We start from the raw sequence: 27,219 nt of genomic DNA, 5'->3' as shown, positions 1-27,219 counted from the left end.
AATATTATCTTTAAAAAATTTATCATTCCAAAATTACTAGTTGTTGAAACTAGTACTTGATTGAAGCCATTATTAAATGTAACCATCACTGTCTTTGCAAATATCTGTTTTCAGGTGCAGTATATAAACCCCATGGCTCCAGAAACTGTGAGCATAGTAGAGTCAATGGCAGGATTATTTGAGGGTTCAGCAGAGATGTCTTCTGACCTGTATTCACTTGCTTCAGTTATATATAACAGTCATCCACATAATTACTTTCCTGTGAGGGGCAGAGCTGAAGACCAGCCTTCAACATTTGGTAGGTACATTTTTTTGTTCTGTGTGAAATGTATTTAAACCACCAGTACTAGCTCGCACAGATATGAACCTTAGCTCAGAGTTCAACCCAATTATTAATGGTCCATGGGCTGGAGTCAGATTTTTTTTCTTTAACTGTTGGATAACCTCATGCGGCAAATGGAAATGCCACACAGGCAGGAGCTGGCCCCTCCTAACCCATCTGACCTTCCTCCAGAGAAAGTAGCACCCTAGAGTCTCCAGCCAAGCTGCAGAGACAATCAGTTATTACAGTTGCCAAAGCAGGTGTGATGGGAAAGGATTAACATATCTTCAAATCATTCACAGGCCTCACACTCTCTGCAGCTTTTGACTAATAGGTTTTCAAATGTCACTGAAGGTAAATAGGTCAGAAAGTTACAACTCTAGTGCCTTGGGTGATCAACAGGTGGAGGTGACCCCAATGACGTGGTGATGTCATTAGTGTATATACTTCCTACTCAGGGTCAAGGGATCTTATTGTTTCTATAAGGAGAATGTCATATATAGTGAATTAAAAATATGTGGTTAGAAGAAACAGATCTAAATTATCTCTGTTTTTTTCTAAAATGCTAAGTGAGAAAAAAGGGTTTCTCTTGTTGTTTCTTCTCTAATTTGATATTTGTTCCCTTCCAAATTAAAATTTGTTATATTGATGGTGGAATTTTGCAAAAGTATCACATTGCATTCAATATGTGCTTATTTCATTTACTGACATGTTTTTCCTGGGCAAAGAAGACAATTTTTAGAAGACACTAAAAATTAAGAGGCCCATGATTTCTGATACAGATTTTTTTTTAATACTTTGTTTGGCCTAAGCACTAATTATCACTGTTGGAAGTGCACAGTCTAAATAAGTAAAAAAAAAAAACTAGCTTATTTTTTGAAATAGGGATTTTTTGAAATCCTTGCTCAGATATATTTATGTGGCAGTTTTATAAGCATGCTTGTTAAATCATTAATGGATTTAGCAAATGTGTGGTGAGTTTTGAGTCCAAATAAAATCTTATTTCCATGATTTTTATATCATAATTCAGCACTGACTTATAATATTTCAATTTGATATCATTGCCCAGTTGTTTTTTAGGAAAAGAATTCCTAACCTGTCTTTTTTAGAAAGTTATATTTTCTCAAAACACTAATCTCTTATTCTGGGATAGTGTATAACAACTAGCAAAACTATATTATGAGCACAAAATGTCTATATATGTTATTGGAGTACATTCAGTATATTTATTATTAATTATGTGTCTACCTTTCATATAAGGGATTACATGGAGAGATTAATGGATAGTGTGAAATTGGGTTTAAAATTTCACTGTGGAAGCAAAATGATTTTGATCACAAAGCCAAATACTTGTTAAATTTTTTAAAAACTGATTTCAAATAGGAACTTCAAGGAATCAGTATATCACTGACATTGCTGCTGAACAGCTGTCCTACATTATCAGGAGACTTGTACCTTTCACTGAGCACATGATTAGTGTATCTGCTTTCACCATCATGGGAGAAGGACCACCAACGGTTCTCAATGTTAGGACGCTTGAGCAAGGTAAGAATATATTTCCTTTGAAAAAGCTACCTGCAGACATTGCTCTGGTACATTGTAATACTTTTCGTTCATATTAATTTTTCATTCTTCTTCTCAAGTGCCAAGCTCCATTCAAGTTATAAACTATAAAAATATTAGTTCTTCATCTATTTTGTTATATTGGGATCCTCCAGAATATCCTAATGGGAAAATAACTCATTATACAATTTATGCAATGGAACTGGATACAAACAGAGCATTCCAGATGACTGCTATAGATAACAACTTTCTCATAACAGGTAGAACAGAATTTTGTTTTGACATTCTTATTCTGATGGAAAATGCACATCTCTCTATGCCATTAAACACTGCGGGGTACAGGTTGCATCACTGCAGATTTTGTTGTGCTCTGCTCCCATGGATATCTTTAAAAATACTTGCAGAAATAACTTCATTAAATGTTGTTCTTCTTTCACTATCTTTATCTGCAAATAAAGTCCTCAGACCACAGGTATCCTAAGAATATACTTGACCTACGGAATTTTATGCCTGGTACATCAAAATAACTCCGTATTGAAGGCTTGATTGACTGAATGTGACCATCGGCTGAAGTAATTGAGCTGATGTGGTGTTTGTGCCAAATCAGCTACATTCCTTGCAGTGTGCCAAAAATTGCTTCTTCAGTCTCAGACCACTGCCTTGATATTTTAGGAGAGAACTAAAACCTCATCAAGATGGAAGGCTCCCATACCAAGGAAGTTTGGGAGATTGGGATTAGAGGAGGCTGATTTAGAGAACCAGTCTCCCAGATAAGTTATTTTCACTAGTCTTGGTGTTAAATGGCACTAATCCAGGAATAGTATTCTAGGGACTTTGAACAAATGGCCTATTTTCCTTACAGGGTTAAAGAAATACACAAGATATAAAATGAGAGTGGCTGCCTCAACCACTGTTGGAGAAAGTTCTTTGTCTGAAGCAAATGATGTCTTCGTGAGAACTCCAGAAGATGGTAAGAATGTTAGGTGCAGTTTTAATAAAAAGAAGCAAGTGGTGTTGCATGCTTACTGTCATCTCCCTCATGCTGCTTTAGTGTCTGAAGCAATAATCATGAAAACACACACATTGTTTTTTTCCCCCAGAACCAGAATCATCACCTCAAGATGTTGAAGTTACCGATGTCACTGCTAGTGAAATAAGTTTGAAGTGGTCACCACCTGAGAAACCCAATGGGATTATTGTTGCCTATGAAGTGCTCTACAGAAATGTAAATACCTTATTCATGAAGAACACCTCAACAACAAACACAATTTTAAGAGACTTAAAACCTTACTCCCTCTATAACATTTCTGTAAGGTCATATACCAGATTTGGCCATGGCGATCAGTTATCTTCTGTACTTTCTGTGAGGACTTCTGAGACGGGTAAGTTTTTTTCCCCATACATATTAATAAAGTAAACATGGTCGATAATTGTCATATTGTTTTACATTTTACATAATCTGAAGTCTGTCATTCTGTTCTGCATAATCCAGGAATTTATATGATCTATGTGGGAAGGTGTGAGAAAAGACTTGCTGTGTAAATTTTTTAAATCTGATTTACATATAAGGGATTAAAAGTCAGTGTTTTTTTTTTCAAAGGAAGTATCTTGAGAAATCAGAAGTCCTTTCAGCGTACCTATAAATTACGTTGCTTTGAAACTAGGAAATAGCAGAGACACATTCATAAGACTAGAATCCTATACTATGTATAATCTATATAAATTCTGTATGCATCCATATGCATCTATCTATAGAAATATCTATATTTATACATGTATATGTATAAATGTGTGTGTGTGTGTTAGTTGCTCAGTCATGTCTGACTCTGCGACCCCATAGACTGGAGCCCACCAGGCTCCTCTGTCCAAGGGATTCTCCAGGCAAGAGTACTGGAGTGGATTGCAATTTCCTTCTCCAGGGGATCTTCCCGACCCAGGGATCGAACCCACATTTCCTGCATTGCAGGTGGATTCTTTACTGACTGAGCCACACATGTAAAGATGTAAGTAGATATATATCTATGGATGTATAATCCAGGTATCCTACATTTCAGGCAGCTTCTTTACCATCCGAACCGCCTGAGAAGCCCATAGATGTATATAGACTTAATAACGTAAATTCTATACATCTGTCTATGTATGTGTGTATATCTATATACATTCTTGAGTATATATATAGACAGAGGTGTAGAGTCTGAGCACAGAAAGGACATACCTGGGAAGCCTTACAGAGGAGGTAGCATTTGACCTTAATCTTAAAGAATCAGGTGGAATGGACATTATATAGGTTGTTGTGGCCAGGGTGTGTATCCCATATAAATGAAATAGTGTAAGCAAAGAATCAGTTGTGTTTCAGTTTCAGTGTACAAGAGCAGATAGCAGAAAGTAAGACATTTGTCTGATGATCTTAGTGCATTGTTTATATTTTGCTTAAAAAACACATATTGGAGCATCACTTTTTACACCTGTGGTGGATTCATGTCAATCTATGCCAAAACCAATACAGAATTGTAAAGTAAAAATTAAAAATAAATAAATAAATAAATAAATTAAAATAAAATAAAAATAAAAAAAAATTTAAAAAAAACCAAAAAAAAACCCAAAAAAAACAAAACAAAAAAAAATAGAATTAAAACTAATTGTAAAGTTACTGTTTTATCCCTACATTTAAAAAAATAAATATTTGTTGACTAGCTACTGGTTGACGATTGGAGTCACTGTTCCTATACATCATAATTGGCTAAATATCAGCAATTTCTTATGGTTCATCCAGATGCTGTTGGTGAGGCTCTGTCTCTGACCTTTGAGGAATCAGGGATCTAGTAAACCAGCTTAACTTTGGGCAAAAGTACTCTCTTGAGACTGGTCACAGAAATTAATAAAATACATTGATATAAAATTGACCATAGAGGATGACACAGATGGTGAAGAATCCGTCTGCAGTGTAGGAGATCTGAGTTCGATCCCTGGGTTGGGAAGATCCCCTGGAGAGGGGAATGGCAACCCACTCCAGTATTCTTGCCTGGAGAATTTCACAGACAGAGGAGTCTGGGGGGCTACAGTCCATGGGGTCACAAAGAGTCGGACACAACTGAGCTACTGACACTTTTTTTTCCCACTTTTCATCCCCTTGAGACTGTCACATAAATTAATAAAATGAAATGACGTAAAACTGTCCATAGGGGATGACAACAGTTGTAATGGCAGGAATGAGTAATGAAAAGAGCATTTTTTAAAAATCATCATAAATTGTATATTATGGTACAAAATAATTGTTATTATATATATTAGCATGCTTCATTGTTTTTATAAATATATGGAAAATAAGTATTTTTGAGAAAAGTCTCTACCTGGTTTCTTTTTACACCATGTCAAGGAAAGAAGCATATTTTAAGTACCTGCAGCATATTCTTCTATTGACTTTCACAAATATTGTCTTTTTAATTCTACAGTACAGCAATAAGGTATTATTATCTGCATTCCTAATGAAAAACTGAGGTCTGTGAGGTTCATCCATTCAACAAATATTCAGCAAATAGTTTATACTTATAGCAACCTTTCCCTGGGCTATATTCGCACTGTACAAGAAAGTGAATTCCCACCCTCCTAAAGTTAATATTATTTACTGGGTGTTTCACAGGCAATGGAATCTGCATCAGTGACTTTTCCTCTAGATCATGTCTAATACAATTGAACCACCAATTTGAGTTCTTTTTGTAACAGAGGTAGCTAGAATTTTAAACACAATCTCAAGGTGTCATTTGAAGCAGGATGTACTCAGGAGCAACTGTTTACTCCCAGGGATCAATGTTCTTGTTAAATGCAATAAATACACCCTCTACTCTTACTCTAGAGATCAAGACCCCACTTTTCAATACTGTTTCATGAGAAACTGAGAGCTGTGCTAACTTAGCTAACTAAACAAGCCAACTATAGCTAATTAATAGTGTTAATGCTGCTAGTTACAAATAGGAGTAAATTATTTGTTCAGATGTTTTATCTTGATTGGGGAATTAGAGTTTATAGTGCTTGAAAGTAAAATCCTCATGTGTCAAGCAGGAAAAATCAATATGGGATTGATCTTGTGTGTGTGTAGAATTTTAAGTATAGAATGTGCACTTAATAAACAAATGAGATTAGTTTATCTTTTCTCATACTTAGGGCACAATAACCACATAAAGAACTTTAAGTTCCCATACAGATTACCCTTTGATGATCTATATATGTATATTTTCTTTCCTTTCTTTTTTTAAGATATAATTTTCTTTACAGTAAGCCTTAACCACTGCCTTGAGTAAATCTGAATTGGGGCAATAACTACTAGGCGATTGTAACTTAGTTGTTGATCAAAATTTGTGTGGGACTGTATAAATTTATTCATGTTAATGAAAGGCATTTTATTACTTTCTCTATGTGACATTAAAACTATCTGTGCCAAACAATAATCTTCTGGCATACCCAAGATAACATCCCACTATTTTGGGATGATCATGAAGTAAATTATTTATTTTTAGTTTTTAATAGCTCTAGCTTATTCCAACTGATATAATAATTATTTTTCATTCATGATTTATCCATTTTACGTGATACTTCTACCATTAGAAGCACCATGCTATTTCAGAAAAATTTAAATATGTGATTACTCTCCAAAATCACCAAGTCATTAAATCTATCTTGCTTTATTTTCCCTGAAGATCTAGCATGGGTTATCCCCTAAGGAGAAATGAATAAAAAAGCATAAGATGTCAGCCTGGGGTCAGGGCTGCATATTTATATCCTGACTACTGGTGGTAGGCAGGTAAATCCACAGGGACGAGTTAGCAAATTCCAATGAGAATTTTTCAAAATCCCAAGTTATACTGATTTATAAAGTTCAAGCATAGCATCACTAATTCCTTTTTTCCCTTGCAATTAAAGAGCTATTCAATTCAATCTTACTTCCCTTAGTTGTAAGTTTCTCCTTTGTGTTTTAAATATGTTCTGTACCACCTTGAGCATAGGTTTTCATTCACTGAACAGACTTTTTATGGATTCCATATCACGTACTACCACTGAACTAGGCACTATAGTTACAGCAGTAAATAAGGCAGAATTTCTGTCTTTCTGGAACTTAACATTCTTGAAGGGTCAGAGAAGATAAGCCAGTAAACAAATAATATATATGATTTTTGATACTGGCAAATTCCTTGGAAAAAAAAATCAGGGAAAGAAAAGAGTTATGGAAGAATGAGCAGGCAATTTGAGATGGAAGACTGAGAAGAGGCCTCTCCGAGGAAGTTATATTTGCCTAGAGATATTAATAATGTGTGAGATTTACTTAGATGAGGATAAGAAAGAAAATTTTGCAGAGGAGAAATAGCGATTACCAAGTTCCTGAAGAGGGAAGACACTTGGTGTGTCTGAGGAAGAGGTGACCATTTCTCTCATTTGAGCAGTGTGAGCTATGGGATAGAATTCGCAGATGAGGGAGAGAGAGGGGCAGAGGTGGGCCACACCTTCATGGGCGCCATACTAAGGTATGTGATGTTTAATTTCAATGTGAAGCTATTGGAGAATTAGGCGATGAGAATTCGGTATATTTTAAAAGATTTCTTCTGAATATATTGGATGTGGGAATAAAGAGGAAACTCAAGATTTACTATCAGGTTTTTGGCCTAAGCATCTTGGTGAATGAGGTGCCATTTACTGAAATGAGGAAGTCTGGGGAGGAGATCAGGTTGGAGAACTCTTAGGAGTTCATGTTTTGAACATGTTTGAAATACTCAAGTGCCTGTCGTGAAGGCAATTGGGCATATATGTTTAAAACTCACAGAAAGGATCCAGGGTTGAATATACAGTCTAAAAGCATCACCATATGTTGGGTGTTCAGAGTCAAGGATGAGGTAAAGTCACATCAGGGTAAGTGCAGAGAGAGTTGAAAAGAAGCATACTGCTGGGTCCTCGGGTAATAGGACATGGAGACTTCGGGAAGTCAAGGAGGAGCCAGTCAAGGACTGAGCAGGAGTGGCCAGTGAGGTCGGGGGAAAGTCAGGAGAAGGTCATGTCTTGGAAGTCTAATGAATAGATATTTTAAATTAGAAGCAACTTGTTTCCTACGTCAAGTGCTGCTGACAGTGAAGTGTGGTTTAGTCACTAAATCATGTCTGTCTCTTGCTACCCCATGGACTGTAGCCTGATGGGCTCCTCTGTCCATGAGATTTCCCAGCCAAGAATACTGGAGTGGGTGGCCATTGCCTTCTCCAGAGGCTCTTCCTGATCCAGGGATTGAACTTGTGTCTCCTGCATTGCAAGCAGATTCTTTACCACCGAGTCGCCAGGGAAGCTCCTGACAGTGAAGTGATGGCACACAGTTGATTAGTGGTTTGGCAAGATGAAGGTCACTGATGACACCGTGAGAGTACATTTCATGGTTAAAAATGAGAAAATGCCCAACTGACGTGGGACTAAAAGAGCATGATAGGCAAGAAAGTGGAGAAAATGGGTAAAGGCAAGGTTTGAGAAATGTGAATATAGAGTGGAGGACAGAATAGAGCAATAACTGATGTGTGTTCAGTGTATACGATGTGTGTGTGCCGTGCTTAGTCACCCAGCTGTGTCCGACTCTTTGCGACTCCGTAGACTATAGCCCTGGAGAAGGCAATGGCACCCCACTCCAGTACTCTTGCCTGGAAAATCCCATGGATGGAGGAGCCTGGTGGGCTGCAGTCTATGGGGTCACTAAGAGTCGGACACGACTGAGTGACTTCACTTTCACTTTTCACTTTCATGCATTGGAGAAGGAAATGGCAACCCACTCCAGTATTCTTGCCTGGAGAATCCCAGGGACGGGGGAGCCTGGTGGGCTGCCATCGATGGGGTCACACAGAGTCAGACACGACTGAAGCGACTTAGCAGTAGCAGCAGCAGACTATAGCCCACCAGGCTCCTCAGTCCATGGGATTCTCCAGGCAAGAATACTGGAATGGATTGCCGTGCCCTCCAGGGGATCTTCCCAACCTAGGGATCGAACCAGGGTCTGCTTGCAGGTGGATTCTTTACCTGCTGAGCTACCAGGGAAGCCGCATACAATGTATGTATCATGATAGAAATAATTCAGTGATGAGAGAAAAACTAAAAATACAACAGAGAGGAAAAAATGGCAAGTCTAAAGTCTAACTAGGTAGATGGAATGGAATTTAGTGCAGAAATGGACTAGGTTTTAGATAAGGCAGTTGAAGATGAGTGGTAGGAAAACATATAGTCCTCTGACTGTTTTTATTTTCTCAATGAAATTAGAAGCAGGTTTATCAGGTTGGAATAAAGAGAGGGAGGAGATACTGGATGTTTGTGGAGAAAGAAGATGGTGAAAACAAGCATAACAGTAGAAGACTGAATTAATTGAAAAATAGATAGGCTGCCAAGTGATGGAAAAAGATTGAGATTTGAGGTTATAAATTAAAGTAAGGCTAGTCAGCATGGAGTGGTGTTTTATTCAGACATGTTCACCTGTTGCATTGCAGATGTAGACTAGTCCTGAGTTCAGTTTAAACAACGTTGAAATTTTGCCAGAAAAGTAAGATAGAAAAAGGAGTTGGTGGAGATTGCTAGGGAGTGACTCTAGTGATAGACTGTCTGACCTGAGTAAGCAGGGAGCTGAGGATGTTAAGCGTGGTGATGGGCAGTAAAGACTTGGTGAGTGTCAGTGACTTGTTGAACTGACAGTGTAGTGGTTGGTCAGCTGGAGATGTAGATAGTTGCCAAAGAGAGGAATATTGGCAGTTATTGGTAATGCAGGCCTCAGGTGTTGCCATGAAGGCTGCTGATTAGAGGGAAGCGGAGGAAAACAATATTGGCATCGTGGAGCTCAAGGAATATAGAGTCTAGGGAGTTACACAGGTTATTTCCATGATCCAACCAGTCCATTCTGAAGGAGATCAGCCCTGGGATTTCTTTGGAAGGAATGATGCTAAAGCTGAAGCTCCAGTACTTTGGCCACCTCATGTGAAGAGTTGACTCATTGGAAAAGACTCTGATGCTGGGAGGGATTGGGGGCAGGAGGAGAAGGGGACGACAGAGGAGTAGATGGCTGGATGGCATCGCTGACTCGATGGACTTGAATCTGAGTGAACTCTGGGAGTTGGTGATGGACAGGGAGGCCTGGTGTGCTGCGATTCATGGGGTCGCAGAGAGTCAGACACGACTGAGCAACTGAACTGAACTGACATCTCACAGTGGTAGAGAGGAGGTCAGTTGTCAGGCGACTGCATTTTTAAGATGTTTGGAGAAATGGCAGAGAACCATTGGATGACTGTCTTAAAGGAGGGGTAACACCTAGAGTTTTTCAGGAAGAGGAAAGAACACACCTCGATATGGAAAGGGTTCTAGGCCCTATGGTTCCAGAGATGATGAGAGAAAAACAAATAGCTGCCAACCCGAGTGTTATGTTGTAGTATTCTCAAGCAGTTTTAAGATTTCACTTAGAGCCAGAAGGTTAAGTAAGCAGAATACTTGTTGAGGATTTTTGTCAATTTAATGCATTGGTTTAGGAAGATACTAGGGAAGATTTTGAGTATTTGGGGAGGGATTGTAGGATTATATTGTTCTATCAAGCTGTGCATCGAATTAAAGTTCTTCCCAAAGTTTTGGAAATGTCAGCATTTTTATGGAAGTCTTTCCTGTTAAGTCTGCCTTAGATGCAATACACTCCATAACAGGTAACAGTGGGGGTGAGGGATACTTTTCTGAATTTTCTTTACTAAATTTATTAGTAGCATATTTATATCCATTGTATTTAGAATACCAGTAAAAAGGTTGAATTCTTTCTCTTGAAGGAAAAGAACTTGTGATGGCATTATGAGTATTGGCAATGATAATATATATATCTAATTTATATTATTTAAACCTCAAGTTAATCATTATTGTTCTATAAAGGCAATTTTAAACCATTATCTTCCCAACTATGGTCTTTCATCTCCTGCAAGTATTTTTCTGTGTAAATGCATTGCTTACAGTTTCAGCTAGTGATATTACACTGATGGCTTTCTCTCTGTTTCTGATTGGCTGACGGTGTTGGTATTTTGCTATTGTTAACTTTTCTGGGTAGAGAATTCCAGTAGTTTTTCAATCGATATCACTTTTCTGTCTAATCGTGACCTAAGTTAAAGTTGAGTTTCTTCAGAGAGAATGTGTGTTTGCTTCTGGTAATTGCTTTTGAGTAATGGCAACTCGGTATTACAAATTCATTTTAATTTCTGTTCTGAAGTAGAGGTCTTTTCAGGCTATATTTGTTGTTCAGTTGCTCAGTTGTGTCCAACTCTTTGCGACCCTGTGGGCTATAGCATGCCAGGCTTCCCTGTCCATCACCAACTCCCAGAGCTTGCTAAAACTCATGTCCATTGAGTTGGTGATGCCATCCAACCATCTCATCCTCTGTTGTCCCCTTTCCTCCTGTCTTCAGTCTTTCTCAGCATCAGGGTCTTTTCCAACTAGTTGGCCCTTCACATCAGGTGGCCAAAGTATTGGAGCTTCAACTTCAGCATCAGTCCTTTCAATGAATATTCAGGGTTGATTTCCTTCAGGATTTATTGGTTCAATCTTGCTGTCCAAGGGACTCTCAAGAGTGTTTTCCAGCACTACAGTTTGAAGGCCTCAATTCTTTGGCACTCATCCTTTTTTGGGCTTCACTTGTAGCTTAGTTGGTAAAGCATTTGCAATGGTAAATGTAAACAGTCTGCAATAGGTAAAGAATCTCCTGAAATATAGGAGACCTGGGTTTGATTCCTGGGTCAGGAAGATCCCTTGAAGAAGGAAATGGCAACCCCTTCTAGTATTCTTGCCTGGAGAATCCCATGGACAGAGGAACCTGGCAGGCTACAGTCCATAGGGTCGCAAGAATCAGACATGACCTAGCAACTAAATACCACCACCATCCTTTTTTTATCGTATAGCTCTCGCACCTATGCACAACTATTGGAAAAACCATGGCTTTGACTATATAGATCTTTGTCAGCAAAGTAATGTCTCTGCTTTTTAATATGCTGTCTAGATTTGTCATAACTTTTCTTCCAAAGACCAAGCATCTTTCAATTTCATGGCTGCAGTCACCGTCTGCAGTGATTTTGGAGCCCAAGAAAATAGTCTATTACTGTTTCCCTTGTTTCCCCATCTATTTGCCATGAAGTGATGGGACCAGATGCCATGATCTTCATTTTTGAATGCCGAGTTGTAAGCCAGCTTTTTCTCTCTCCTCTTTCACCTTCATCAAGAGGATCTTTAATTCTTCTTTGCTTTCTGCCATTAGGGTGGTGTGAAATGGATATCTGAGATTATTAATATTTCTCCTGGCAGTCTTGGTTCCAGCTTGTGTTCATCCAGCCCAGTGTTTCACAAGATGAAAATTCTGAAAGAGATGGAAATACCAGACCACCTAACCTGCCTGAGAAATCTGTATGCAGGTCAGGAAGCAACAGTTAGAACTGGACATGGAACAACAGACTGGTTCCAAATAGGGAAAAGGAGTACATCAAGGCTGTATATTGTCACCCTGTGTATTTAACTTCTATGCAGAGTACATCATGAGAAATGCTGGACTGGAAGAAACACAAGCTGGAATCAAGATTGCCAGGAGAAATATCAATAACCTCAGATATGCAGATGACACCACCCTTATGGCAGAAAGTGAAGAGGAACTAAAAAGCCTCTTGATGAAAGTGAAAGAGGAGAGTGAAAAAGTTGGCTTAAAGCTCAACATTCAGAAAACGAAGATCATGACATCTGGTCCCATCACTTCATAGGAAATAGATGGGGAAACAGTAGAAACAGCATCAGACTTTATTTTTTTGGGTTCCAAAATCACTGCAGATGGTGACTGCAGCCATGAAATTAAAAGACACTTACTCCTTGGAAGAAAAGTTATGACTAACCTAGACTGTATTTAAAAGCAGAGACATTACTTTGCCGACTAAGGTCTGTCTAGTCAAGGCAATGGTTTTTCCTGTGGTCATGTATGGGTCTGAGAGTTGGACTGTGAAGAAGGCTGAGCGCCAAAGAATTGATGCTTTTGAACTGTGGTGTTGGAGAAGACTCTTGAGAGTCCCTTGGACTGCAAGGAGATCCAACCAGTCCATTCTGAAGGAGATCAGCCCTGGGATTTCTTTGGAAGGAATGATGCTAAAGCTGAAGCTCCAGTACTTTGGCCACCTCATGGGAAGAGTTGACTCATTGGAAAAGGCTCTGATGCTGGGAGGGATTAGGGGCAGGAGGAGAAGGGGACGACCCAGGATGAGATGGCTGGATGGCATCACGGACTCAATGGACGTGGGTCTGAGTGAACTCCAGGAGATGGTGATGGACAGGGAGGCCTGGTGTGCTGCGATTCATGGGGTCGCAAAGAGTCAGACACGACTGAGCAACTGAACTGAACTGAACTCTGCATCTAGGTTAAATAAGCAAGGGTGACATTATACAACTTTGACATACTCTGTTCCCAATTTTGAATCAGTCCATTGTTCCACGTTGGCTCTAAGTGATTATATATGTTCCATGGATCTGGGCCACGTATGCTCATAGGGATAGGCTTACAGTTCCAACAATGCATAGTTTTATTTTTTTCTTTTTTCCTATTCCTCCTCTCCATCCAGAGGCATAAGAGGAAAAAAGTTACTTTTCTGTCCTCTTTTTCTTGGTAGATTTCCTTCTCCTTGTTCTGTGAGAGTGAGCATACCACGTTGCACAAATCTAGGAAGAACCACTCAGGTTCTCTTCAACTCAGCTGAAGCATTCAAAGTGCCCCCAGAACTGGCCCGTATCGTGGGTCTTGTTGAAATTGCATTCTTTGGGGATCCAACACTTGATGCAGGGATATTTTTTACCCTTCTGGCCTAGGGTTTTATCTTCTTTTTCTGGCTCTCCACACGGCAGTTAATACAGAAACTCAAAGTCACCAGGATGGACCATTACCCTATAAGTCAGAGTAGGCTTTAGTTCCAGCTTTCATATCAGGACTCCTATTTTTACTGTGTTTTGTGTTTGTTTTATTTTATTTTATTTTTTGTATTTGTTTATGGTCCACCATAGATTTCTGACTTCTTTGCCAGCTCTGCAATTCCTTACAAGAAAAAGGTTAATTTTATGTAAAGTTTTACTTCTTTGAATTATAATGATCATTCATTTAGTGTAGCTTTTCCACTATCCAGTTTTCTAGAATTGGAATCCCACATGTAGTATAAGTAGTTGATTATATGTAGAGAACCATTTTGTGGCCATTACATTCAATATAATAAAAACATTGGTAGATACAGGAAACTGATATTTTATTTACAGATAAATTGTATCCTTGGGCTTCCCTGATGGCTCAACGGGTAAAGAAACCGCCTGCAATGCAAGAGAAACAAGAAATGCAGATTTGATCCCTGGGTCATATAGATCCCCCAGAGAAGAAAATGGCAATCCATCCAGTATTCTTGCCTGGAAAATCCCGCGAACAGAGAAGCCTGGCGGGCTACAGTTTGGGAGGTCACAAAGAGTTGGACAAGACTGAGTGACTAAGCACACACATCCTTGCTGCTGCTGCTAAATTGCTTCAGTTGTGTCCGACTCTGTGCGACCCCATAGACGGCAGCCCACCAGGCTCCGCTGTCCCTGGGATTCTCCAGGCAAGAACTCTGGAGTGGGTTGCCATGTCCTTCTCCAATGCATGAAAGAGAAAAGTCAAAGTGAAGTCGCTCAGTCGTGTCTGACTCTTAGTGACCCCATGGACTGCAGCCTACCAGGCTCCTCCGTCCATGGATTTTCCAGGCAAGAGTACTGGAGTGGGGTGCAGGAGACTGCACCAGGTTATTATATTTGTTACCAGGTTATTATATCCTTTCCTATTATCTAGCAGAGGATCCTTGCCTTGTCATAGATCATATTGTATATCAAAACTAATCTACTAACCATTTATATGTTGTTATTAATGAAAGGCAGAATCAATTTTTGAGTGTTTTCAAGTTCTCCTTCTTGTACAGTTAGCCTGTACCTGTGGGCCCTGAATCCACAGATTCAACCAATTGTGCACTGAAAGTTTTTGAAAAAAAGTTGCAGAAAAAGTGTTCTAAAAAGCAAAACTTAAATTTCCTGCATGCTGGCAAGCAACTATTTACATAGCATTTCCATTGTATTAGGTATTATAAATAATCTAGAGACGATTTAAAGTATACAGGAGGATGTCATTAGGTTCTATGCAGATACTGTGCAATTATATATAAGGGACTTGAGCATACTTGGCGTTTGGTATCCATGAAAGGGGTCGGGGCATGGGGGCCCTGAAACCATTTCCCTGCATGTACTACGGGACCACTGTATCTGCATGTTCTGCTCAGTAAGACAGTTTAGTATAGTCTCAAGTATTTTGATAAAAAATATCATCCAATAAACTTTATTCTGTAGAGTTGCAGTATGAATTTTCTTTGAGATGAAAATTTTCTTGCACAGTTGCAAGTGCTATAATATACCCATATTTTTCTACATTTAGGATATTTATTATAATTGCATTCTAGCGAATATTCTGGTGTGTGTGTGTGTGTGTGTGTGTGTGTGTGCGCGCTTTCCTGGAGGGTCAGTGGTAAGAATATCCTGCAATGCAGGAGCCACAGGAGACGCAGGCTCAATCCCTGGGCATGGCTACCTACCCACTCCAGTATTCTTGCCTGGAGAATCCCTTGGACAGAGGAGCCTGGCAGGCTACAGTCCCTGGGCCACAAAGAGTCAGACATGACTGAAGTGACTTGACAAGTGTGTATATGTGTGTGTATCCTAGACCACTGGGGTGAAAACGTTAGCAGAATACATTATTAGCGTAGAACTGTTTATGCTGTATGTGTATATATATATATGTAATTTTTTTCCAGTGCCTGATAGTGCACCAGAAAATATTACTTACAAAAATATTTCCTCTGGAGAGATTGAGCTGTCATTCTTCCCTCCAAGTAGTCCCAATGGAATTATACAAAAATATACAATTTATCTAATGAAAAGTAATGGAAATGAGGAAAGAACGATAAATACAACTTCTTTGATCCAGAATATTAAAGGTAAAAAGATATAATGTTGGATATTTACGTTTATTTTGACTGAGTGATCACAAATCCTTGGCTTGTTGTAAGTAAGTGCGAAGTGTCGTTAGTTTTATGCCGAGTGTGACAGTTCCGGTTCTTTGGTTCAATAAGGTAGGAGTCTATTGCAGATCACATGAAAAAAGACTCAATTCTTTTCCACATTTTTCTATATTGTTCTGTCTTCATAATAGGAGTTACTATTCCAAGAACTACATTTTCACTTAGTTTTCACTTTTGGAAGGTTGTTAAGAAACATTTCATAGTTTTTTTTTTTTTTCCTGCATATAATTAAAGGTTATTTTCTAAGTGTTATCTATCTTATTTCTATTTAGGACTGAAGAAGTACACACAGTATACAATTGAGGTGTCAGCTAGCACACTCAAAGGTGAAGGAATTCGGAGTGCACCCATAAATGTGCTTACTGAAGAAGATGGTAAATATAGCAGTGAAGAGTTGATAAATTTTTAATCTGTCACGTTTCAAAAAACATGTATATAAAATGAAGATATAGTATAAGAATTCTCCTTGCCTTGAGTAGCACTTATGTGCTGCATCAGCTTTATATGGAGATTTCATTGTCATGGTTTAAAAGAAGCTTGAAAAGTCATATTTATGTTTAGCAAAATCAGGTATAAAATGCATTTTTTAATTCTTAAGTCATTCATATTCTGTAAAAATCAGTAATTTTTTTTTTCGATGGGAATTTTTAAGGCTAAAATTTTGGTGCAAATAGCTTGAACATCAATCTGGGTATGTTATGACCATGTTTTTCACTTTTAACATTCGCAAGAATAGACATTTAATAAGTTTTGTAGTAGATTCTGTTATGTCAACCTGCAGCATTTTTAAAGTTTATTTTTTATTGAAGGATAAAATGTTGCTTTACAGAATGTTGTTTTCTGTCAAACCTCAACATGAATCAGCCATAAGTATACAGATATCTCCTCCTTTTTGAAACTCCCTCCCATCTCCCTCCCCATCCCACCCCTCTAGGTTGATACAGAGCCCCTGTTTGAGTTTCCTGAGCCATAGGACAAATTCCCATTGGCTATCTATTTACATGTGGTTATGTAAGTTTCCATGTTACTCTCTCCATACATCTCACCCTCTCCTCCCTTCTCCCCATGTCCATAAGTCTGTTCTCTGTCTGTTTCTCCATTGCTACCCTGGAAATAAGTTCTTCAGAACCATCCTTCTAAATTCCATATATATGTGTTAGAATATTTACCTTTCTCTTTCTGACTCACCTCACTCTGTATAATAGGTTCTAGGTTCATCCACTTCATCAGAACTGAATCAAATGCATTCCTTTTTATGGCTGAATAATGTATACCACAACTTCTTTATCCATTCATCTGTCGATGGAAATCTAGGCTGCCTCCATGTTCTAGCTATTGTAAATACTGCTGCAAGGAACAATGGGATACTTGTGTCTTTTTCAATTTTGGTTTCCTCAGGGTATATGCCCAGGAATGGGATTGTTGGGTCATATGGTGGCTTTATTCCTAGTTTTTAAAGGAGTCTCCGTACCATCTTCCATAGTGGCTGTATCAATTGACATTCCCACCAACAGTGCAAGGGTGTTCCCTTTTCTCCTCACCCTCTCCAGCATTTGTTTGTAGACTTTTTGATGATGGCCGTTCTGACCAGTGTGAGTTGATTTTGTAGTTTGTGGTTTTGATTTGCATTTCTCTAATAATGAATGATGTTGAGTATCTTTTCATGTGTTTGTTAGCCATGTTTGTTTGTTTGTTTCATATGTTTTCTTTGGAGAAATGTCTGTTTAGGTCTTTCCCCCACTTTTTGATTGGGTTGGTTGTTTTTCTGGCATTGAGTTGTATGAGCTGCTTGTATATTTTGGAAATTAATCCTTTGTCAGTTGTTTCATTTGCTATTATTTTCTCCCATTCTTAGAGTTGTCTTTTCACCTTGGTTATAGTTTCCTTTGCTTCACAAAAGCTTTTAAGTTTAATCAAGTCTCACTTGTTTACTTTTGTTTTTATTTCCATTACTCTAGGAGGTGGGTCATAGAGGATCTTGCTTTGATTTATGTTGTTGAGTGTTCTGCTTATGTTTTCCTCTAAAAGTTTTATAGTTTCTGGTCTTACATTTAGGTCTTTCTTCTATTTTGAGTTTATCTTTGTGTATGGTGTTAGGAAGTGTTCTATTTCACTCTTTTACATGTAGCTGTCCAGTTTTCCCAGCACCATTTATTGAAGAGGCTATCTTTGCCACATTGTATATTCTTGCCCCTTTTGTCAAAAATAAGGTACCCATAGATGCATGGGTTTATTTCTGGGCTTTCTATCTTGTTCCATTGGTCTATATTTCTGTTTTTGTATCAGTGCTGCACTGTCTTGATGACTGTAGCTTTGTAGTATAACCTGAAGTCAGGAAGGTTGATTCCTTCAACTTGATTCTTCTTTCTCAAGACTGCTTTGGCTATTTGGGGTCTTTTGTGTTTCCGTATGAATTGTGAAATTTTTTGTTCTAGTTCTATGAAAAATGGCATTGGTAATTTGATAGGGATTGCACTGAATCTGTAGAGTGTGTTTGGTAGTATAGTTATTTTCACAGTATTGATTCTTTCTATCTAGGAACATGGAATATCTCTCCATTTGTTTATGTCATCTTTGGTTTCTTTCATTAGTGTCTTATAATTTTCTGTGCACATTTCTTTTGTCTCCTTATGTAAGTTTATTCCTAGATATTTAATTCTTTTGGTTGCAATGGTGAAGGTGCTTGATTCCTTAATTTCTCTTCCTGATTTTTCAATGTTAGTTTATCGAAATGCAAGTGATTTCTGTGTATTGATTTTGTATCCTGCAACTTTGCTAATTTCAATGAATAGCTCTAGTAATTTTCTAATACTATCTTTAGGGTTTTCTATGTATAGTATCATGTCATCTGCAAACAGTGAGAGCTTTACTTCTTTTCCAATCTGGATTCCTTTTATTTCTTTTTCTTTTCTGATTGCTGTAACTAGGACTTCCAAAACTATGTTGAATAATAGTGGTGAAAGTGGACACCCTTGTCTTGTTCCTGATCTTAGGGGGAATGCTTTTGGTTTTTTGCCATTGAGAATAATGTTTGCTGTAGGCTTATCATTTATGGCCTTTACTATGTTGAGGTAGGTTCCTTCTGTGCACATTTTTGAAGAGTTTTAATCATAAATGAGTGCTGAATTTTGGCCAAGGCTTTTCTGCATCTATTGAGATTAGTATGATTTTTCTCTTTCAATTTTTTAATATGGTGTATCACATTGATTTGCGTATATTGAAGAATCCCTACATCCCTGGAATAAAGCCAGCTTCATCATGGTGTATGAGCTTTTTGATGCGTTGCTGAATTTTGCTTGTTAAAATTTTGTTGTGGATTTTTGCATCTATGTTCATCAGTGATATTGGCCTGTAGTTTTCTTTTTTTGTGTTGTCTTTGTCTGGTTTTGGTATCAGGGTGATGGTGCCCTCATAGAATGAATTTGGTAGTGTTCCTCCCTCTTCAATGTTTTGAAAAAGTTTTAAAAGAATAGGCATTAGCTTTTCTCTGAATGTTTGATAGAATTCTCCTGTTAAGCCATCTAGTCCTGGGCTTGTGATTTTTCAGAGATTTTGGATCACAGCTTCAATTTCAGTGCTTGTTATTGGGTTGTTCATAATTTCTTCCTCTTGATTCAATCTTGGAATATTGAACTTTTCTAAGGATCTGTCCATTTCTTCTAGGTTATCCATTTTATTGCCTTATAGGTGTTCATAATAGTCTCTTATAACCCTTTGTATTTCTGCATTGTCTGTTGTAACCTCTTCTTTTTCATTTCTAATTTTGGTTGATTCTTCTCTCTTTTTTCTTGATGAGTCTGGCTAGAGGTTTGTCAATTTTGTTTATCTTCTCAAATAACCAGCTTTTATTTTTATTTATCTTTACTATTGTTTCTTTCATTTCATTTCATTTCTGCTCAGAAATAAATTTCTCTTTCCTTCTATTACTTTTTTTTGGTTCTTCTTCTTCCGGTTGTTTTAGCTGTAAAGTTAGGTTGTCTGTTTGATGTTTTTCTTATTTCTTGAGGTGGGATTGTATTGCTATAAACTTCTCTCTTAGAACTGCTTTTGCTGCATCCCATAGGTTTTGAGTTGTCATGTTTTCATCATCATTTATTTCTAGAAATTTTTCGATTTCCTTTTTGATCTCTTCAGTAACCTGTTGGTGATTATGTGTTGAAATGTGTTATTTAATTTCCCTGTGTTTGTGTTTCTTACACTTTTTTTTCGTGTAATTGATATCTAGTCTCATAGCATTGTGTTTGGAGAAGATGCTTGATACAATTTCAATTTTCTTAAATTTACTGAGGCTTGATTTGTGACCCAAGATGTGGTCTCTCCTGGGGAATGTTCCATGTGCACTTAAGAAGAAGGTGTATTCTTCTGCATTTGGATGGAATGTCCTGAAGATATCAGTGAGATCCATCTCATCAGATGCATCATTTAAGACGTGTGTTTCCTTATTAATTTTATGTTTTGATGATCTGTCCATTGGTGTGAGTGGGGTTTGAAGTCTCCTACTATCATTGTGTTGCTGTCAGTTTCTCCTTTTATGTCTGTCAGAGTTTGTCTTATGTATTGAGGTGCTCCTGTGTTGGGTGATAGATATTTACAATTGTTATGTCTTCCTCTTGGATCGATCCCTTGATCACTATGTAGTGTCCTTCCTTATCTCTTGTAATATTCTTTATTTTAAGGTCTATTTTGTGTGATATGAGGTTTGCTACTCCAGCTTTCTTTTGCTTCCCATTTGCATGGCATATATTTTTCCATCTGCTCACTTTCAGTCTCTATGTGACTTTAGGTCTGAAGTGGGTTTCTTATAGACAGTTCATATATATGGGTCTTGTTTTTGTATCCATTCAGCTAGTCTGTGTCTTTTTGTTGGAGCATTAATCCATTTACATTTAAAGTAATTATTGATATATATGTTCCTATTGCCATTTTCTTAATTGTTTGGAGTTGATTTTGTAGATCTTTTTTCTTCTCTTGTACTTCTTGACTATATAAGTCCCTTTAACATTTGTTGTAAAGCTGGTTTGGTGGTAGTGAATTCTCTTGCTTGTCTGAAAAGCTTTTTATATTTCCATCAATTTTGAATGAGATCCTTGCTGGGTAGATTTTTCCCTTTCAGTACTTTAACTGTATCCTGCCATTCCCTTCTGGCCTGCAGAGTTTCTGCTGAGAGATCAGCTGTTAAGCGTATGGGGTTTCCCTTATATGTTACTTGTTGCTTCTCCCTTGCTGATTTTAATATTCTTTCTTTGTATTTAGTCTTTGTTAATTTGATTAGTATGTGTCTTGGCATGTTTCTCCTTGGGTTTATCCTGTATGGGACTCTGTGCCTCTTGGACTTGAGTGACTATTTCTTTTTCCATATTGAGGAAAATTTCAACTATAATCTCTTCAAAATTTTTCCATATCCTTCTGGAACCCCTGTAGTTTAAATGTTGGTGCATTTGATATTGTCCCAGAGTTCTCTGGACTATCCTCAGTTCTTTTTATTCTTTTTACTTTGTCCTGCTCTTTAGAAGTTATTTCCAAGATTTTGTCTTCCAGTTCACTGATTCTTTCTTCTGCTTCAGATATTCTGCTATTGATTCCTTCTAGAGTATTTTTAATTTCAGTAATTGGTTGTTTGTATGTTTATTCTTTAATTCTTCTTTTTGTTAATTGATTCTTGCATTTTCCACATTTTATTTTCAAAGTTTTTGATCATCTTACTATAATTATTCCGAATTCTTTTTCAGGTAGTTTGTCTATTTCCTCTTTATTTGGACTTCTGTGTTTCTAGTTTGTTCCTTCATTTGTGTAGTATTTCTCTGCCTTTTCATTATTTTTTTTTTTAACTTTTTGTGTTTGAGGTCTCTCTTTCCCAGTCTTCAAGGTTGAATTCTTTCTTCCTTTTGGTTTCTGCCCTTGGATGGTTTGTGTAGGGTGAGATTTGTGCTGAGTTTTTGTTTGTTTTTCCTCTGATGGGCAAGGCTGAGTAAGGTGGTAATCCTGTCTCCTAATGATTGGGTTTGTATTTTTGTTTTGTTTGTCCTTTAGATGAGGTGCCCTGAACAGAGTGCTACTGGTGGTTGGGTGATGCCGGGTCTCGTATTCAAGTGGTTTCCTTTGTGTGAGTTCTCACTATTTGATACTCCCTAGGGTTAATTCTCTGGTAGTCTAGGGTCTTGGAGTCAGTGCTCCCACCCCAAAGGCTCAGGACTTGATCTCTGGTCAGGAACGAAGATTCCATAAGTGGTTTGTTATGGCATTAAGTGAGATTAAAACAAATATCCAAAAATGAGAAACCAAAGTGAACCCCAGGAAAATGGCAGTTACAAAATCAGCCAAATAATACTTAAAATAATGGAATATATACATATACATATAAACCCAAGTCAAATAGTAGATTGACCCAGTGAACAAAGGAAATCAAAAATTGTATTTACCTGTTAAGAACAAAACTAACTAAAGCACAAACTGGAAAACAAAACTAAAGCAAGGTGCCAAGTGGGGAATAAAGCAATGAAAACAAAACTAACAAATATGTTGAGAGGAAAGGAAAGAAAGAAAAGAAAGAATAGATACGCAAAGTTAAATAGAGGTAGATGAAGAAGATTTATCTACATTAAAGATTAACTGCAAGGGGGAAAGAACAGTAGGAAAAGCAAGCAAAGGAATACATGTCAAAAAAATAATAGTGTTTAAAAAAATGGAAATTAAAATTATAAAAAAGAAAAAAAAAGGAAGAAAAAAGAAAAAAAGAAAAATTCCATAGAACTGCAAAAGTCCAATGTAGAGGCAGAGGTTTATAACAACAATAAAAAGTGTGACTGAATATACACATATACATATATACCCATAAGCAAAATCAAAACAGTCCAACAAAAATAAAGTACAATAGATTGACCTGGCGAACAAAGGAAAGCAAAAGTTATATCTACCAGAATAAAACTAACTAAAGCACAAACTGGAACACAAAACTAAAGCAAGGTGCCAACTGAGGAATAAAGCAATGAAAATAAAACTAACAAATATGTTAAGAAGAAAGGAAAGAAAGAAAGAATAGATATGAAAAGTTAAATAGGGATAGATAAATATTTATATACATTAAAGATTAACTGCAAGGGGAAAAGAACAGTAGGAAAAGCAAACAAAGGAATAAATGTAGAAAAATATAATAAGTTTAAAAAATTAAAATTAAAAAAGAGAAAAATTCCATAGAACTACAAAAGCCCAGTGTAGGGGCAGAGGTTTATAACAACTAAAAAATGTAACTGAGAAGAAAAAAAAAAGCTCGAAAGCTTAATTAGATTTCATATTGCCAATAAAATCAACAACTACAACGGCGGGGGCGGGGGTGGGGGGGAAGGAAAATAAAAAGTTCCAAAAGAATCTACAGAACAAGTCAAAACATAAGAATAATAAATGTTTTTCTTGAGTCACTGCTGTCAGAGTCCTTTCCCTCGCTGGGAGTCACAGCCCACCTCACCTCCCTAGGATGCCCGCCAACACTGTGCTGAACTCTGGACCTGCTCTGGGGGCAGCTCAGATTCTAATCTGGTCTGACTTCTGTGTGTTCTTGCCTCCAGTGTCCACAGCTATCAGAGCTAGGGCGTTCTCTTTTGTCGGAGCGCTCAGTGACCTTTTATATATTCCATAGACACAATGTCTGCCAGTGGACCATGTGGATTTAGTCTGCCGCTTGTACAGATGCTGGGAAGGTTTGGGGTCTTCCTCCTTAGCCACACTGCCCCTAGATTTCAATTGTGGTTTTATTTCCACCTCTGCATGTGGGTCGTCCACTGCGGTTTGCTCCTGAGGCTGCCCTGGAGGGCTTGGGTTTGCCCCCGTGAGGGCCACGTGTGGAGGTGGGACAGCTGCTTGGATCACAGGGGCTCTGGCAGCACCAGGTACTCAGTGGGGTTGGCGGCTAGGGCAGCAGGAAATACAGTGCTCTAGAAGGGTATGGTGACCAGTACTGGCCAGTATGCTCCAGTATTCTTGCCTGGAGAGCCCCCTCTCTGATAGAGGAGCCTGGCAGGCCACAGCCTACAGGGTCACAAGGAGCTGCACATGAATGAAGCAACGCTGTGGGCATAGAGGCAAGACGTTTTTTTGCCTGTGGCAGCTTTGCCCAAGTGAGAGGTGAGTGTGAAGGTGGTGCAGCTGCTTGGCTTGCAGGGACCCAGGTGACGCCAAGTGTGCCGGTGCACAAGCTGCCTCTGCGGCCGGAGTTATGGCCCTGTCAGCATCTTTCTCCAAGCTTCTTGTAGCTGGTTGGTGGTCGGAAGGCCTCTCTGGTCGGTGTTTCTCCGTACCTCCACCTGTTCAGGCACTTGGAGGGCTCCCTTGCCTGGGGTCCTTCTCTGTTGTTAGGCATGTCTGGCACATAGAAGGGCCCCTCTGGCTGAGGTCCTACTCTGTAGATCAGTGCATCAGTCACTTAAAGGAGCACACTGGCTGGGGTCCTCCTCCATAGTTCAGTGCATCAGGCGTTCGATGGGCCAGCCTCTCTATTGTTCAGCTGCTGATGCTGTTGTGTGGGGGGAGAGAGGCTATGGTGATGGCTCCACCCCCTGCACGTGACGCAGCTGTATCGCCTTGCTTCCATGGCTGCCTGGCTTTCCTCCACAGACATTTCCCACCACAATCTTCTCCCTCACATCCCCTCGATCTGTCTCTCTGCAGTCAACAGCAGCCCTCGTCCTGAGATTGCTCCACAGTCCCTAATAGACTCCAGCTTCCAGCCGCTGTGCTTTCCAGGAGACCAGCATTCCTATAAGGGGTGTATGGCTGCCACCGATCAGCTGTTTCACTCTCAGTCTTAAATGTTTCTCCTCTGACTCAGACAATTGTCCCGCGGTGGGGATCGGACCCTGGCTTCAGTTCCCTCACCGGGGGAGCAGGTCCAATCCTACTAACACTCCTGTTTTTCCCTTTACCCTACCAAGTTTTGCGTGTCTCTATATGTTATTTTCCACTGGTCAGGTACTCCTGTCCGCTCTCAGCTGGTGTTCTACATGGACTTCTGTGTCTGACGGTGTGTTCCTGATGTATCCATGGAGAAAGATGTACTCCACATCCACCTGCTCCTCTGCCATCTTGTTCTCTCCTTAAGTTGCCTTTTAATCTGTTGCTTTTAAAAGCAACAACATCCCAGGAAAACAGAGCTCATAACCTTTATCCTGTGCCAGGTATATTACATACATGTGTCATTTCATGCCCAGGGTGACCTTTACGGAGTCCAAGCTCGTTCTGCTCGCCACACAATAAGTCAATGAATCTGAGACAAGGTGTTGGGATCAGGAAGGGCCTGCAGCATTTTTTATGTTATTAAGATTAGCTTGCTAATGAGTTCAGGCTATTTACCAGATTTCTCTCCATAATTTGCCAAGATGCTATTCCTGAATGTTAATAGCCTTCATTTTCAACTTTTAAGCTCACCTTTCCTCACTTGAATAAAATCAACTTTACTACTCAGACCACTTTACAATGCTACTTCACAAAGTTGTAGACATATTATCATGCTAAAAAGAAAATTACTTTTGAGAGATGCATTTTGGATTTGGATTTGCCTTTTATGTTTTTTACATTGTATATTTTGAGAATATTCTTCTTCTTCTGCAAAAGTCAGTCCCATTGCCAGGAGGAGTAGTTCTGGATGTAACATGTGTTTGTAGAATATCTTTTTTCACCCTCTCAAGCTTTCCCCATCTGCCCATTGAACTGTGCTTTGTGGATGTTCAGATTACAGTCATTCACCAGGCACCCCAGTTTCTGTGTCTTCTGATGGGTTAGTCTTCCTTAGTTATTGCCTCTCCTTCCTTTGCTTGTTTCTTCAGCAGAACTTACCTGTCCAAATTTTCATTTTTTCATAGTTAGATTTTTCTTGCTCTCAAAGTGAAAATTTACCAAATAAATGAATTTTCCCCATGGGACAGTGGTTAAAGGCTAGGGTAGAAGGTTAGATTGTCTTCTATCTTAGATAATGTCTCAGAAAGATGTACTCGGAGAAGGCAATGGCACCCCACTCCAGTACTCTTGCCTGGAAAATCCCATGGACGGAGGAGCCTGGTAGGCTGCAGTCCATGGGGTCGCTAAGAGTCGGACACGACTGAGCGACTTAACATTCACTTTTCACTTTCATGCATTGGAGAAGGAAGTGGCAACCCACTCCAGTGTTCTTGCCTGGAGAATCCCAGGGATGGGGGAGCCTGGTGGGCTGCCGTCTATGGGGTGGCACAGAGTTGGACACGACTGAAGCGACTTAGCAGCAGCAGCAGCAGCAGCAGCAGAAAGATGTACTAGATTATTTTAGCAATGCCCTACTAAATATAGTACCCACTTCTTAATTTCTAATCTAATTAAATAGCCCATGTAGTAAGAATTTGAGGTTTATGAGGGAAGCTACACCAGTAGACAGCATATGTTATTATTTTGAGCAGTCAGAGTTTATTACTGCTCACGTCAATAGTTTCAAATTATACCTGGGCTGTTCAAAATACAAAGTCATGGTAAAAACATCCATCTAAGTCCTTGGCTCAGTCATTGACAATTGCTAACAAATAGGGTAAAGAACAAAACCCCCTTATAGAAAAATTACAGCAAACCTAGAATGGATAAAGGCCTCAGAAGTTTTGCTTATTGTTGGGTATTAGGAACTCCTTATCTTCTTTAGATGAGATCTAAATTTGACAAATGTGTAGACAAATAATTTTTATAATTACTGGTATAAGTGTTCATCATCACACACAAAAAAAATTTAGCTGCTCTGAGGTGTCCAGGAAAATGTAGCAGATTAAGTTATGTTTAAGCTCTGACCTGAAGCAAGGGATTCCCTGGTGGCTCAGATGGTAAAGCATCTGCCTGCAATGTGGGAGACCCTGGTTCGATCCCCGGGTCGGGAAGATCCCCTGGAGAAGGAAATAGCAACCCACTCCAGTACTCTTGCCTAGAAAATTCCATGGATGGAGGAGCCTGGTGGGCTACAGTCTATGGGGTCGCAAAGAGTCAGACAGGACTGAGCGACTTCAGCTTTGCCTGAAGCAAGATGAGTAGAGGGAGGGTTAGGGATAGGAATGATCATGCCTAGCAGAGAAAGTAAAAGCCTTTTGAAGACCCTTCTTATCTATACTCATATCTCTGTCATGATGAGTTGGATAGATTGCAAAAGACATTGCATTTATTTATTCTAGTTTTTCCAATTTCACTTTTTAAAATCGCATT

The 27,219-nt window shown here is 38.8% G+C and overlaps 1 protein-coding gene across 1 annotated transcript in view; it reads left to right on the top strand.

Annotated features, from left to right (window-relative positions):
- Nucleotides 1-27,219, top strand: part of PTPRQ (protein tyrosine phosphatase receptor type Q) — a 239,820-nt gene that overhangs the window by 30,127 nt on the left and 182,474 nt on the right. The window contains exons 10-16 of the mRNA XM_040234499.1: nucleotides 121-298; nucleotides 1,706-1,867; nucleotides 1,966-2,145; nucleotides 2,748-2,855; nucleotides 2,986-3,267; nucleotides 15,754-15,936; nucleotides 16,293-16,394. Of these exons, the coding sequence (XP_040090433.1) occupies nucleotides 121-298; nucleotides 1,706-1,867; nucleotides 1,966-2,145; nucleotides 2,748-2,855; nucleotides 2,986-3,267; nucleotides 15,754-15,936; nucleotides 16,293-16,394 (1,195 nt within the window). The remainder of the gene's footprint in view (nucleotides 1-120; nucleotides 299-1,705; nucleotides 1,868-1,965; nucleotides 2,146-2,747; nucleotides 2,856-2,985; nucleotides 3,268-15,753; nucleotides 15,937-16,292; nucleotides 16,395-27,219) is intronic.

This window comes from Oryx dammah, unplaced genomic scaffold (assembly GCF_014754425.2).
Source record: "Oryx dammah isolate SB20612 unplaced genomic scaffold, SCBI_Odam_1.1 HiC_scaffold_29, whole genome shotgun sequence".
Taxonomy (NCBI): Eukaryota; Metazoa; Chordata; class Mammalia; order Artiodactyla; family Bovidae; genus Oryx; species Oryx dammah.
The sequence above is the reverse complement of the archived record's forward strand: the minus strand, read 5'-3'. Positions and strand labels throughout refer to the sequence as shown.